A 16,050-nucleotide genomic window follows, 5' to 3' on the forward strand; every position below is an offset into this window, starting at 1 on the left:
TCAAACCAGACACTGATAGATTAGTTATACAAAAACAAGGTCAAATTTCCCACCAGTTTTATATTGTTCTCATTTTTCTAAACTTTATAGCAAAAAATATTTTAAAAGAAGTCATATTATGTATATTCACTACCTATATTATATAATTTACATGCAGCCCAAGACAATTCCTCTCTACTCAGTATGACCCAGGAAAGTCAAAAGGTTGGACACCCCTGTTGTAGCCTATAAGGCCTACAATGGAATTGGTCTCATGCATAATCACAAACAGAGGGAGCACTAAGAAGAATAAAAATGGCATTAAATTTGGTTATGGAGTGCATAGTAGGTATCACTTTTGCTTAGAAATTATCTTAGAGGTAGCACCAGGCTAGAAAGAGAAAAGTCAAAGGCCCATAAACCTATAATACAAGCCACGCAGGGAAGGGCTGACATCCACAATAAAGTTTTAGTTCTTGATCATCTCATTTCTGTTCTCAATCTCTGCAGGTGGAATTGGCTGTGTAGGCCGAGACAAGGGCCAGGTTCGAAAATGCCTTGATGTGGTGGAGATCTACAACCCGGACGGGGACTTCTGGAGAGAGGGCCCTCCCATGCCAAGTCCCCTCCTTTCCCTCCGAACCAATTCCACCAGTGCAGGAGCAGTAGATGGGAAGCTCTATGTCTGCGGGGGATTCCATGGAGCAGGTACTGGTTCAGTTTGAAATGTTTTGTAACCTTCCTTGGTGTCAAGTTGACCTCTTCTAACTGACACTACTGCCAGTGAATAGAATACTCTTGCGAGCAGCATGAGCACTAGCAAAAGCATGGCTTTTCAAGTTCAGGGACCGGCCGGGCTCGGTGGCTCAGCCTGTAATCCCCTGCCTTTGGGAGGCTGAGGTGAGTGGACTGCCTGAAGCCGCAGGTTCGAGACCCGCCTGGGCAGCGAGACCTCATCTCTACAATAAATCAAAAAATCAGCCGGGCGTGGTAGCGCACGCCTGTAATTCCAGCTACTTGGAAGGCTGAGGCAGAAGGATCGCTGGAGCCCAGCAGATCGAGGCTGCGGTGGCCGGGAGTGGCCACTGCACTCCAGTCTGGGCAACAGAGTGAGACTCCAACTCAAAAAAATAAAATTAAAATAAAGTTCAGGGGCCCTGAGAGACTCACCAAGCCTCTGGGCCTGGGTTTCACATCTACAGAATGAAGCTGCCATGTCCACAGGCTGTTGGAAGAATTAAATGGGGGCCGGGCACAGTGGCTCACGTCTATAATTCTGGCACTTTGGGAGGACAAGGTGAGAGAACTGACTGAGCCTACGGGTTCGAGACTAGCCTGGGCAACTTGGTCAGACCTCATCTTTACAATAAATTAAAAAGTTAGTCAAGCGCGGTGGCACATGCCTGTGGTTCCAGCTACTTGGAAGGCTGAGGCAGAAGAATCTCCTGAGCCCAGCAAGTCGGGGTGGTGGTCATGAGCATGCCAGTGCACTCCAGCCTGGGTGACAGAGTGCGATTTCAACTCATAAAAAAAAAGAATTAAATGGGATCTAGTCTATAATGCATCTGGCGCTTAGCAGATACTCACTACACAGTAGTTGAATATGAAGAGAAGAGAAATGGAAGAGATAGCCTAATGTCTGAAGTAGGACTAAAGGAGAGATTTTAAAATAGGAAAACAGATGGAAGTGGAGTACTGACCAGAAGTGTTGGTTTTATCTCTGCCTTTAGTGATCAAAACTCAGAAAACTCTCTTATTCCTACCCCACTACTACTACTTAAAATAAATTGCTTGGTCGGGCTCGGTGGCTCAACCTGTAATCCCATGCCTTGGGAGGCTGAGGTGAGTGGATTGCCTGAGCCCGTGGGTTCGAGACCCGCCTGGGCAACTTGGTGAGACCTCATCTCTACAATAAATAAAAAATTAGCCGGGCATGGTAGCGCGTGCCTGTAATTCCGGCTACTCGGAAGGCTGAGGCAGAAGGATCACCAGAGCCCAGCAGGTTGAGGCTGCAGTGGCCGGGAACGACCACTGCACTCCAGTCTGGGCAACAGAGTAAGAATCCAACTCAAAAAAATAAAAAATAAAAATAAATAAAATAAATTGCTTGAAAGAATTTCTAAAATAATATCTAATATATATAGATATTTATTACTGAACTTGGTTTCCATATATCTCATTGTACCATCATTGCATTCAACGGTATGATATATAATTTTTTAATGTGACAGAGAGATTTTTAAATATGCATAAATCTAGTAGGCAAATGTCTCCAAAGTTTGATTACTTGCATCAGTAAATAAGGCAGGATGCAGTTTAATTTAAAATGGCTAATTTTAATTCTAACCTCACTAGCAGAAGTACTAGGCCAGTAAACACATACCTCAAGAGCACTTAAAATTTTGGAGGAATGTTAGATTAAAATAAAGCTGAAACTGCAACTAAACGGAGTCTTTTATAAGCCTACCTTTACTCTTTAAGCCTGCAGTTATATGTAAGTTAAAGAATAAGGTTTTCATTACAAGTTAAAAGAGATTTGGGGGATATATGAGCCAAATGCAATGAGTGGACATTATTTGGTTCAAACAAATCTTCTATAAATATATTTTTCAGATTTTTTCAAATAATTGGGAAATTTGAAAATGGACCAAGGTGTTAGATGATATTATGAAATTATTAATTATGTTAGAAGTAATAATAGCATACTAATTATATATGTAAAGAGAAAGAAAAAATTCTGAGCTAGAGATTGTTTAGATGCATTTATGGGTAAAAAGGATATGCTATATGAAATTTCCTTTAATCTACTCCAGCAAAAAATTTTTTTTAATGGAGACAGGGAGTAATAATAGATTTTACAACATTGGCAAATGCTGATAAGTATTAAAGTTGGATAATGGGCACATAGGACTTTATTTTACTACCTTTGCATATAATTGAAAGTGCTCATAATAAAAAGCTTTATTTTTTCTCACTGTATTTGTTCTTCAGAGTATTTTTCAAAGACTTTTTTTATTGTTTTAATATCTTTTACATTAAGTATGATATGCCATGCTTGGGTAAAGGCTGTAATCTATCACAGTAGCAAGAAACCTGAAACAGCAAGTAATCCTAATCACTACCCCTTGTTCATACTCTGGGTGCAAGAAGGGAGATGAGGAGTTAAGAGAGCCCAGGTGCTGGGCCCACTCATCTGGCAGGGCTCTCCTGAGTCAGCTGTGATTGTGTGACTCCTCTCCATCCTCTGGCCTTTGGCTTTCTGACCAGAAAAGGACAGAGGATACAAGGGGCAGCCACAGGACCTCTAGAAGAATGGATGATAATTAGCATCTAAGGACCTAGAAGACATTCTGTTTTGTTTTGCTTCTTTATCTTATCTTTCTTGTACAATATTGGGTTAGATAATTTGTGTCCTCTAGTTTTTCACATATGCATATATAACTTCTCTCCTTGATACTATAATGGACTGATAATGCTTTCAGTCAGAGGAAAAAGAATTTACTATATAAACTCTCAAATTCTATTTTAATTATCTAGGTCTAAGATGGTAGATTGGAGTTAGCTGAATGGTCACTGAGACTTTATGCAAAATAAAAAAATAATATGATAGCATTCCCATTAGGATCTAGAGATCTCATCATCAGACTTAAAAACAGACACTGAAGTTTTCTTCTTGTGTGACACAGACCTACTTGCCTCCTTTATTCAGAAAATCATTGTCAACATATAGTAATGGTTTTGGTAAAATAGTAGGCTGAACACTGCTATTTTCTCTCTCAGCCCCATTAAAATGACAGTAAGTGGAATAAACACAGTTAGACAAAGAGGAGAAAGGACAATAGCAACAAAAGTTTGGACACTGGAAAGCAGATGGATGATGAGTAGTAACTAACTAGATCTGAGAAAGTGTAGCCCTAAGCTGGCAACAGGAAAAAGCAAAACAAAAGCGACAACCAAAAAAACACGTTTATTATAATCCTGATAATCTCAGGAGTTGGCAACAACAGGTAACTCTGGAAGAGGGAATGAAGGTGATGCTGAAATCATGAATATTAGTTGAAAGACAGGATTACCCTCATCTCCTGTCATACTCGCAATCGTGAGACAAGGCCCTTCTTTCATCCCAATATAAACTGAAGTTGAGGACAGGAATTGAAGTCAGACATCCAATAATAAAAGCAGAGGGATTAGGAAAAAGATTACATATTGAGATCTTCCACCTCTTTTCCTCCCTGGCTCCCAGAATGTGGACAGCCAAGCCCTCCAGGCAAGAGATTGGATGGTTCTTCTTTGGGGATTTGACTAACCCCAAATAAGGCAAAGCCTTATTTTATAACCCCAAAATAAGGCAAAGCCAGATCACCCTGTAGAGAACCTCACAGAAAAATATTTTATGGTATTCTACTTTTAAAGAAGAGCTACCACTCCTATTTAACATAGTAGAGGAAGTCCTAGCCAGAGCAATCAGGCAGCAGAAAGAAATTAGAGGTATCCAAATAGGGAAAGAGGAAGTTAATTATCCCTGTTTGCAGATGATATGATTCTTTACCTAGAAAACCCTAGAGATTCTGCCAAAAAACCTCCTAGCACTGATAAACCACTTTGGTAAAGTCTCAGGATACAAAACCAATGCATAAAAATCGGTTGCGTTTCTATACGCAGCTAAGAATCAAATAAAAAAACACAGTCCAATCACAATACTCAGCTCATAAAACTCAGCATTTATCTAACCAAATAAGTGAATGAACTTTACAGTGACAATTGCAAAATACTGCTCAAAGAAATCAAAGATGACATAAAAAATGGAAGAACATCCCATGCTAATGGATTGGAAGAATCAATTTCATCAATATGTCCACACTGTCCAAAGCAATGTACAAATTCAACACAATCCCTATCAAACTATTAGCAACAATTTTCACAGATCTAGAAAAGACAATACTTAAATTCATATGGAAGGAAAGAAGAGCCTGAATAGCTAACGCAATCCTCAGCAAAAAGAACAAAGCTGGTGGCATCACAGTCCCCAACTTCAACTTTACTACAAGGCTACAGTAAGCAAGCAGCGTGGTACTGGTACAAAAATAGACACACAGACCAATGGAACTGGATAAAGAATCCAGAGATAAAATGACAGACCTTCAATGAATTCAACTTTGACAAAGCTGATAAAAATAAACACTGGAGAAAGGAAACCCTATTTAGCAAATGGTGCTAGGGAAACTGGCTGACTACATGCAGCAAAATGAAACTGAACCTCTACCTATCACCATATACAAAAAGTAACTCAGAATGGATCAAATACTTAAATGTGAAACCTCAAACTATAAGAATCTTAGAAGAAAACCTAGGGAACACCCTCCTGGACATCAGCCTAGGCAACGAATTCATGGTCTCAAAAGCAAATGCAGCAAAATCTAAAATTGACAAGTGGGACCTAATCAAGCTCAAAAGCTTCTGCACAGCAAAAGAAACCATCAGGAGAATAAAGAGACAACCCACAGAATGGGGAAAAAATTTTGGAAACTGTGAATCCAACAAAGGCCTAACATGCAAAATCTATAGGGAACTCAAACAAATCAACAGGAAAAAAACCAAATGCCCCTAATAAAAAGTGGGCAAAGGACATGAATAGACATTTCTCTAAGGAAGACACACAAGCTACCAGCAAATATATGAAAAATGTGCAATATACTCATGTAACAAATTTTCATATGTACCCCATGATTCTAAAATAAAAATAAAAATAAAGGTGAACAAATGCCAGATATTTGAGAAAACTGTGTATATGAAAGACAGAAATCAAAACAAACAAAGAAAAGCAACCTGGAGGAAACAGAGACTATAACATGAGAAGAAGTATCCTCGGGGAGATGAGAAAAAATATTGCATCAGTAGAACAGGTAATGTTCTTTTAAATAAAGACTTCTTGGAAATTAAATATAGTATAGGCTGGGCTTGGTGGCTCAGCTTGTAAATCCAGCACTTTAGGAGGCTGAGGAGAGTGGATTGTCTTAGCCCATGGGTTCGAGATCAGCCTGGGCAGCTTGGAGAAACCTCATCTCTACAATAAACAAAAAATTAGCCAGACGTGGTAGCACGCACCTGTAGTTCCAGCTACTTGAAAGGCTGAGGTGGAAGAATAGCCTGAGTCCAGCAGGTCAAGGCTACAGTGGCCTTGAGTAGTGTGCCACTGCACTCCAGCCTGGGCGACAAAGTGAGTCTCTGACTCAAAAATATATACATATATAATAGCATAAATTAAATCTACAATGGAAAATTTAGAGAGTACAGCAGAAGAAACTCAGAAAGGAGAACAAGAAGCAACTAGATGGAAAATGAGAGAAAGAGAAATCAAGTACAGGAGCTCCAACATTTGAATAACAAGAGTTCTGGCAAAAGAGAACAGAACGTGGAGGGGAATAAATCACCCATGAAGTAAATTAGGAAAATTTCCCAGAACAAAAGCCATCAGATTGACAGGATACACTGAATGGATAAAAACAGACCAAACTAAAGTACATCACTGTGACATTACAGAATACTGGGGAAAAATAAAAGATCCTAAAAGTTTCTAGAGCAAAAAAAAAAGTAGTTTCATACAAAGTGCCAAGAATCAGACTACTGAATAATGACATTGGAAACTAGAAGAAAATGATGCAAATGTCTTCAAAACTTCTTTAGGAAAATTATTTTAACCTATACACTTATAACTGCAGAACTTTTTTTTTTTTTTTTTTTTTTTTTGAGTTGGAGTCTCACTCTGTCGCCCAGACTGGAGTGCAGTGGCGGCTCCCGGCCACCACAGCCTCGACCTGCTGGGCTCCAGCGATCCTTCCGCCTCAGCCTTCCAAGTAGCTGGAACTACAGGTGCACGCTACCACGCCCGGCTCATTTTGATTTATTGTAGAGATGAGGTCTCGCCAAGTTGCCCAGGCAGGTCTTGAACCCGCGGGCTCAGGCAATCCACTCACCTCAGCCTCCCAAAGGCACAGGATTACAGGCTGAGCCACCGAGCCCGGCTCATTAATTGTGAGAACACATTTTCAAACATGCATTGCCTCAAAAAACAATTTCTTCTGTGCTCCCTTTTATCAGAATGTGCTTCACCAAAAGTGAATTTATAAACCCAGAAAGAGGAAACTTGGGATCCAAGAAACAGGGTTAATCATGGTAGAGAGAAAAGGAAATTCCTGGGAGAATATTGAGGGAAAATTCAAGAATAACAACTGCACAGTAGCCAGTACAGAGCTGAGCTGGTGAAAAGTCTCTGGGAGAGGTTTTCAAGAAGAAAAACTGACCAAATCTCAAAGATTGGAAGAAGATTTAGACATTTGGAGAAAAGCAATGAAAACTAATAAAAATAAGCAACTTCAGATAAATCAGAAAGTTGTACAGGAAAGTATGCCACACAGTCCGTCTGTGAATACATTTATAATAACAATGCCATAATGTAAATACTAAATATTAAACTGACCACAACTGTGCCTTAGCTATCCTGAAAAAATGAAATAACAGAAGGTAAGCAGATAGGTAGGGAGAGAAAGCTACACTCACATTTTCCACAGTGGAAGTCAAAAGTTAACGCTTTCATCTGAGAAATCAAGAAGTATGAAAATTGTTCTTTATAGAAATGCCAGAAGAATCAGCCAGTGTTGCAAGACAAGCAGTGAACGGGGAACAGGGCAGGGGGCAACTGTTTTTAAGGATTATGGCTTATAAAATGATTTGTCTCTTCAAACCATGCAAATATATAACTAATAAAAACCCTAAATTTAAAATATGTAACAATAGAGAAATAACAAGGAAAGTATTAAGGAAAATATAAAGAGGTAAGTCTGTTGGGAGACAATTCTTCATGAGTCTCAAGTGTTTCTGCAGATTTATGAATGGAGACACTGACTGTCTTTGTTCTGAACTGTCTCTTCAAGCACTTTTGTATAGCTGACTGCTTTAGAAGATATACCATCTCCTTTCCTAGCAAAGGGCAGGCATGTTCACTGGCCATTATAAAAGATTTGGGTTCCCTAGGCTCGGGGTTTCTCTTCAGTAATGTAATCCATTGATTGTACAAGTGTTCTCAGGCACTCTTCACATTACCCTGTGAGAATAGAGGCTCAAATAACTGGCATAATAAATGCTGAAACACCAGCCACAGCTATTGCTATGGGTGACACAGTCCTTCATCTCTGACTTAGGAGTCTCATGTCTTTTATCAGCATCCATGAAACTGTGGCAAGCTTATTTATAAAATCCCAGATGCATCACAGTTCTTCAGTCCTGGGACTCACACAAAGGCTTTATTCTCCACCTGCAACACAGAATGAGGAAGCTAACATTGTGTTTCAAAAAGGCCTGAGCTCATAACACCAATCCTTCACAAACTCTTACAAAATACCAAAGAGGGAAACACTTCCCAACTTATCCTATAAAGCCAGTATTATCCTGGTATCAAAACTAGACAAACATGTTGCAAGAAAGCTATGGGTCAATATTCTTTATGAATATAGATGCAAAATCTTCAACAAAATACTAACACACTGAATCCAGTAACATTAAAAAAAAATTATAAATCATGACCAAGCAGGATTTACCCCAGAAATGAAAGGTTGGCTCACCATTTGAAAATTAATCAGTGCAATATACCAGATGAGTAGAATAAAGGACAGAAACAAGATGACCACCTCAATAGATGCAGAAAAGGATTTTATAAAATCCAACCCCCTTTTATGATATAGATACTTAACAAACTAGAAATCGAAGATAACTTCTTTAAAGATAAAGGGTATCTATGAAAAATCTACAGCTAACATTTTGCTAAATGGTGAAAGACTTAGTATAAACCAGAAACAGGACAAGAATGTCTACTCTTGCCACTTCTATTCAATGTTGATCTAGAGGGGTTTTTTTGTTTTTGAGGGGTTTTTTTGAGTTGGAGTCTCACTCTGTCGCCCAGGCTGGAGTGCAGTGGCACGCTCCCGGCCACTGCAGCCTCGACCTGCTGGGCTCCAGCAATCCTTCCGCCTCAGTCTTCCAAGTAACTGGAACTACTACAGGTATGTGTTACCATGCCCAGCTAATTTTTTTGATGTAGTGTAGAGACGAGGTCCTGCCAAGTTGCCTGGTCAGGTCTCGAACCCCTGGGCTCAGGCATTCCACTCACCTCGGCCACCCAAAGTGCTGGGCATTACAGGCTGAGCCACCGAGCCCAGCCAATCTGGAGGCTTTAATCAGGGTAACTAGGAAAGAAAAAGAAATAAAATGCATATGGATAGGAAAGTAATAAATAATTGCATTTGACGTGATCTTGTATTTAGGAAATCCTAAGGAATTTATTTAAAAAGCTATTAGAACTAATTAACAAGTTCACCAAGGTTGCAAGACACAAAAAAATACAGTATTTCTATGCACTTACAATGAACAATCCAAAAAATGAAATTAAGAAAACAATTCCATTCATAATAGCATCAAAAGAATAAAATACTTAGGGACAATTTTAACAAAAAAATACAGGATTTGTATACTGAAAACTGTAAAGCACTATTCAAAGAAACTGAAAACCTAAATGAATGGCAATATATTGCGTACAAAAATTGATAGACTGAGTCTAAAATTTATAGGGAAATGCAAGAGACCCTAGAATAGCCATAATAATCTCATAAAAGAAGAAAAAAGTTAGAAGACTCACACTTCCTTATTTCAAAAGTTACTTTAAAGCTGTAGTAAACAAGACTATGTGATACTAGCATCATGATAGACATATAAATTGGTAGTATACCCTTTAGAATCCAGAAATCATCTCTCCTATTTATGTTCAACAAGGCTACCAAGACAATTCTATGGGGGAAATTATCCTTTTATCAATAAATGGCGCAGGAATAATTGCACATCCCATACAAAAAAGTGAAGTTGGATCTCTACCTCATACCAGGTACAAAAATAAACTCAAAATGGATTTTTAAAAAGCCTCAACAGAAGAGCTAAAACTATAAAACCTTTAGAGGAAAAACACAGGCATAAATTTTTGTGACCTTGAATTAGATAATGGTTTTTTAGTTATACCAAAAGCACATACATCAAGAAAAATAAATTGTATATCAAGATTTAAAACTTTTTTGCTTCAAAGGTCACTACCAAGAAAATGAAAAGACAACCTACAGGATGAGAAAAAATAACTGCAAATCATATATCTGATAAGAGATTTGTATCTAGAATATATAAACAAATCTTACAACTCAATATTAAAAGGACATATTTTAATTTACAAAGGGCCTGAATAGACATTTCTCCAATGAACATAAACAAATGACTAAGTGCTCAACATCATTAGCCATTAAGAAAATGTGAATTAGAACCATGAGATACTCTCCATGCCCACAAGGATGACTATAATTATAAAGACAGATAATAACAGATGTTGACGAGGATTGGAGAAATTGGAACCCTCATACACTGCTGGTGAGAATATAAAATGGTGCAGCTGCTGTTGGAAATGATCTGGCAGTTCCCCCAAAGGTTAAACACAGAGTTGCTAAATGACACAGCAATTCCACTCTTAGGTATATACCCAAGATAATTGAAAATGATGTCCACACAAAAATGTGTACAAGAATTTTCATAGCAACAGTATTCATGACAATCCAAAAGTAGAAACAACCCAAGTGTCCATCAACTGATGAACGAATAAATAAAATATGACATATCACACAGTGGAATATTATTTGACAGTAAAAAGGAATGGAGACGCTTAAAGAACTCCCAGAAGATTCATTGCAAAAAGGTCATCCCCAAGGCGTATAATCATCTGGCTATGCAAAGTTAATGTGAAGGAAAAAATTTTAAAAGAAGTGAGACAAAAGCACCAAATAACTCACAAAGGTAAACCTATCAGACTGACAGCAGACTTCTCAAAGGAAACTCTACAAGCCAGAAGGGACCGGAACCCCATCTTCAATCTACTCAAACAGAATAACTGTCAGTCAAGGATTCTGTATTCCAAAAAATAAGTTTCATAAATGAAGGAGAAATGAAGTCAAGTCCTTTGTAGACAAGTAAATACTCGGGAAATTTGTCAACACTAGACTGCTCTACAAGAAATATTCAAAGGAGTCCTAAATAAAGAAATAAAAGTGCAAAATACACACCAGTAGAAAAATGCTATAAATTATAAAGTTCACAGGCTTTATGGAACACCAATACAATAGAAAGAATAAATAAGCAAAGCAACCAGATAATACCAGTATGATGACTAGAATAGTACTTTACATACATTACTAACTCTGACTGTAAATGGTCTCAATGCCCCCAATAAAAAGATATAGACTGGCAAAATGGATTTTTTAAAAACCCAAATATCTGCTGCTTTCAAGAGACCCTCTTAACTCACAAAGACTACCTATAGACTCAAGGTAAAGAGGTAGGGGAAAACATTCCAGGGAAATGGAAACTAAAAATGAGCAAGAGTAGCCATCCTCATGTCAGATAAAACAGTTAAAAAAAAAAAAAAGCACAAATATGGCTATTATATAATGATAAAGAGATCAATCCAAAGAGAAGACATAACTGCAGGGGTCCTGCCCCTGCAGGGATCGGAGGTCTCTGGCGGTGTGACGGCGTCAGTGATTTAAACTGGAGGGATAGATATAAAGAGAAAGAAAGGGGGGAGGAAGAAAGAGACTGGACTCCTGCTCAGGTGACCAGAAGCCATTTATTGAATGCTATCCCAGGGCTTTTATCCCCAAACTCTGCAAAGTTATCATCACAGGAAACAAAGGTAGCATGTGCCTTTCATATGAACAGGTCCAGGTGCACAAAGGACAGCCCCCACACTCAAGCTAATGTTCTTTCATACATAAGGAAGAACATGAGGAAGAACAACCACAAATTGTCTTTTTGTATCTTATGCTAGCTTAATGTTCCCCAAACCAGTTTCTTATGTGCCCTTAATTGTATTACAACTACATCATCTTGAATTAACATCACTCAGTGTCTAAACCCAAAACCACCATAGTGAATTATTAATTTCCACTACTATGTACTAATTTAAACTAGTTTTTATTAAAACAATTGCTGCTATAGTTACACTCTCCTAGCACCAGCTGATCTAATTCAAACTTCACTGCCCCCCCCCAATCAAACTGAACTAACCAGACTTCTATAATAAAATGGTTACTTAAATTTTCTTAATCTATATAAACTATTTTCTAAAACCTATATCTATAAATTTCTAAAGGTCACATCAAGAGAACCTGTGACCTGCACTAAGGCTCCTCAATGTGACTCAAAGTCAAACTTAAATTGTGATAAAGCAAAAGACCATAAGCCATGGAGAATGGGAACAATAGACTCCTAGGTTTAGCTGTGTACGTTCCGGCCTCAGAGTTTTCTGTTAGAGCCAGCTGGAGCTTTTCTTGGTAGTTTGTACCAAATGGAAAAGGAAGGAGGGAATGGGTCAACAGCTCCCGAACACATCTTAGTGGTCTCAGGGTCAACGACCCTTCCTGATCCCTAACGCTCAGTGGGCCTCCGTGGCCGACTCCCAACACATAACAATTTTAAATATATATGCATCCAATACCAGAACCCTCAGCTTTATAAAACAAATACTACTAGACCTAAAAAAGAGAGAGAGAGAGATAGCAATAAAATAATAGTGGGAGATTCCAACACTCCATTGACAGCAATAGACAGATCACCAAGGCAGAAAGTCAGAAAAGAAATATTTGAGTTAAACAGAACTCTGGAGGAAATGGAACTAACAGGCATCAACAAAACATTCCACCCCAAAACTACAGAATATACATTTTTCTCATCAGCAATGGAACATTCTCCAGTAAAAAAACATATGATAGGCCACAAATCAAGTATCAATAAATTTTTAAAAATCAAAATGATATCAAGCACCAGCTCAGAGGAAGACTTATAGTGTTTAAGACCAATATTAATAAGACTAAAAGATCGCATATTAATAATCTAACATCACACCTCAAGGAACCAACCAAACCCAAAGCTAGCAGAAGAAAAGAAATAATGAAGGTCAGAGCAGAATTAAATGAAATTGAAATTTTAAAAAATACAAGGGATCGATGAAACAAAAAGTTGGTTCTTTGAAAAAATAAATAAAATTGATAGACCACTAGCTGGACTAATTAAGCAATGAAGAACAAAGACTCAAATTACTTCAATCAGATAAGAAAAAGGAGATATTACAATTAACATGGTAGAAATTCAAAATGTTATGTGAAACCATTATGAACACCTCTATGCAACCCAACTAGACAATATAGAAGAAACAGATAAATTCTTGAAAACATATAACCCCCCAACCTTGAATCAGGAAGAAATAGAAACCCTGAGCAGATGAATAATGAGTAGTGAGATTGAAACAATAATTAGAAGTCTCTCAGCAAAAAAGTCTAGGACCTGATGGACTCACAGCTGAATTCTACCGGACCTTCAAAACAGAATTGGTACCAATTTTACTGAAGCCATTCTACAAGAATGAAGAGATACTCCTCCTTAATCCATTCTCTGAGGCCAGTATCACTCTGATACCAAACCGGAAAAGACACAATAGCAACAACAACAAAGAAAACTACAGACCATTATCTCTTATGAATATAGACACAAAAAACCCTTAAAAGATATATATATATACACATATATATATTAGCAAGCCAGATATAGTGGCTCACGCTTGCAATCTCATGCATTTTGGGAGGCAGAGGTGAGAGAATTACCTGAGCTCACAGGTTCAAGATCAGCCTGGGCAACATGGCAAGACATCGTCTCCATAATAAATTTAAAAATTAACTGGGCATGGTGGCACACACCTGTAGTTTCAGCTACTTGGAAGGATGAGGTGGAAGCATCATCTGAGCCCAGTAGGTCGAGGTTGTGGTGGTCATGAGCTTGCCACTGCACTCCAGTCTGGTCATCAGAGTGAGACTCTGACTAAAAAAAAAGAAAAGAAAATAGCAAACCAAATTCAACAGCACATAAAAAATTATAATAATACACCACAACCAAGTGGGTTTTATCTCGGATGCAAGAGTGATTCAACACATACAAGTCAATAAATGTGATCCACCACATAAACAGGACTAAAACCAAGAATATTATTCTTTCAATAGATGCAGAAGAAGCATTTGATAAAATTCAGCATCCATTCATAATAAAAACCATCAGCAAAACAGGCATAGAGAGAACATTCCTCAAAATAATAAAAGCTATATACAACAAACACAAAGCCAGTGTCATTCTGAACAGAGAAGAGTTCATTCCTCTTCAAAACTGGAACAAGGCAAGGATGCCTACTTTCACCACTACTGGAAGTCCTAGCCAGAGCCATCAGGCAAGAAAAAGAAATAAAGTCATCGAAATTGAAAAAGAAGAAATTGAGCTATCTTTGTATGCCAGTGATATGATTTTATACCTAGAGAACCCTAAAAAGACACTTCCAAAAGAATCCTGGACTTGATAAATGAATTCAGTAAAGTTTCAGGATACAGAATCAACACACACAAATCAGTAGCACTGCTATATACAAATGGCACCCAAGCTGAGAATTAAATCAAGAAATTAATTCAATTTACAATTGCAGACAAAAAGCTAAATTATCTAGGAAAATATTTACCCATGGAAGTGAAAGATCTTTGGAAGTGAAAGATCTCTACAAGGAGAACTTACAAAACTCTGATGAAAGAAATTGCAGAGGACACAAACAAATGGAGAAAAATCCCATGCTCATGGATTGGAAGAGTCAACATTATTAAAATGACCATATTACCCAAAGTAATCTACAGATTCAATGTAATCCCTATCAAACTACTAATGTCATTTTTTTTCACAGAATCAGAAAAAAAAAAAAAAATCCTAAATTCATATTGAACCAAAAAAGGGCCAGAATAGCCAAAACTGTCTTAAGCAAAAAGAACAAATCTGGAGGCATAACATTACCTGACTTTAAGTTATACTACAAGGTTGGAGTAACCAAAACAGCGTGGGACTGGTACAAGAGCTGACAATTGAACCAGAATAGAGAATAGAGAATGGAGAATCCAGAATAAACCCAAATACCAAATACCTGCAACCAACTGATCTTTGACAAAGCAGAGAAAAACATACACCAAAGAAAGGACACCCTATTAAACAAATGCTGGGAAAATTGGATACTACACGCAGAAAAATGAAACTTGATCCCTATCTCTCCTCAAAGACAAAAATTAACTCTAGATGGATTAAAGACTTAAATATCAGACCTGAAACCATAAAAATCCTTGAAGAAAACTCTTCTAGGAGAAAGTCTTATAGACATTGACCTATGGAAAGAATTTATGGCTAAAACCCCAAAAGCGCGGCTCGTGGGAGGGGTGCAGAGGGCCGGCGCCCGAGTCTTCTGGCCGGATCTGGGAGGCCGCAAGGAGTTGCAAGGCGAGTTGGTCCTCTTCTGAGATGCCAACACTAGCATTCTTTGGAAGCCAGATCCCTCTGGATTAGCAAGGTCCCAGAAAGTCTGGGCAAGACTCCAAGACCTCCAGCGAGGGGCAAAAGTAAAGTGGCCGGGGCAGAGGATGCTGTGGGCTGGCTCCCCACGTCCTCCCAGCCTTCTCCTGTGTTGTAGAGGCAAGAACCCTAGCAATGACATTTCCCCTGCAACCCGGCTCTGAGTCATGTTCTCACTCTGCTGGTCCTGAGTGAAGAAGGCAGCATGGTGTTATAATAAGAGGTGGCAAACCAGTAACGTCTGTTGGGCCAAAAGTGACATCCGGAACACAGGCAAAACTGAGGTCAAAATAAAAGTAGCTTGCAGGGAGACAAGCCGGAGGAGCGGAGAATTCTCATGGGCACGCATGATGGTGTCTGGGGCTCTTATAAGAGTGTGGAGCTCTCCTGTATCCCATCCTGGGGCATCTCAGAGTTATTGCAAAGCTTTTGAAAACCCACAGGAGCACCAACTTTTGCTATAGGCTGAATAAACAGTGTGTCACATACACACCCTATGACAATCTATCTAATGAACACAGAAGTGGCATGATTAAAAATACAAATGTCAGAGCCCCCGCCCTCCCG

General features: G+C 38.5%; 1 protein-coding gene across 1 annotated transcript in view; it reads left to right on the top strand.

The window, feature by feature from the left end:
- KBTBD12 (kelch repeat and BTB domain containing 12) overlaps nt 1-15,431 on the top strand; it is an 81,047-nt gene extending 65,616 nt beyond the window's left edge. The window contains exons 4-5 of the mRNA XM_008056856.2: nt 490-687; nt 15,277-15,431. Of these exons, the coding sequence (XP_008055047.2) occupies nt 490-687; nt 15,277-15,431 (353 nt within the window). The remainder of the gene's footprint in view (nt 1-489; nt 688-15,276) is intronic.
- Nucleotides 15,432-16,050: the final 619 nt, after the last annotated feature.

Source organism: Carlito syrichta, unplaced genomic scaffold (assembly GCF_000164805.1).
Source record: "Carlito syrichta isolate Samal-C Ts95f unplaced genomic scaffold, Tarsius_syrichta-2.0.1 Scaffold302558, whole genome shotgun sequence".
Lineage (NCBI taxonomy): Eukaryota > Metazoa > Chordata > Mammalia > Primates > Tarsiidae > Carlito > Carlito syrichta.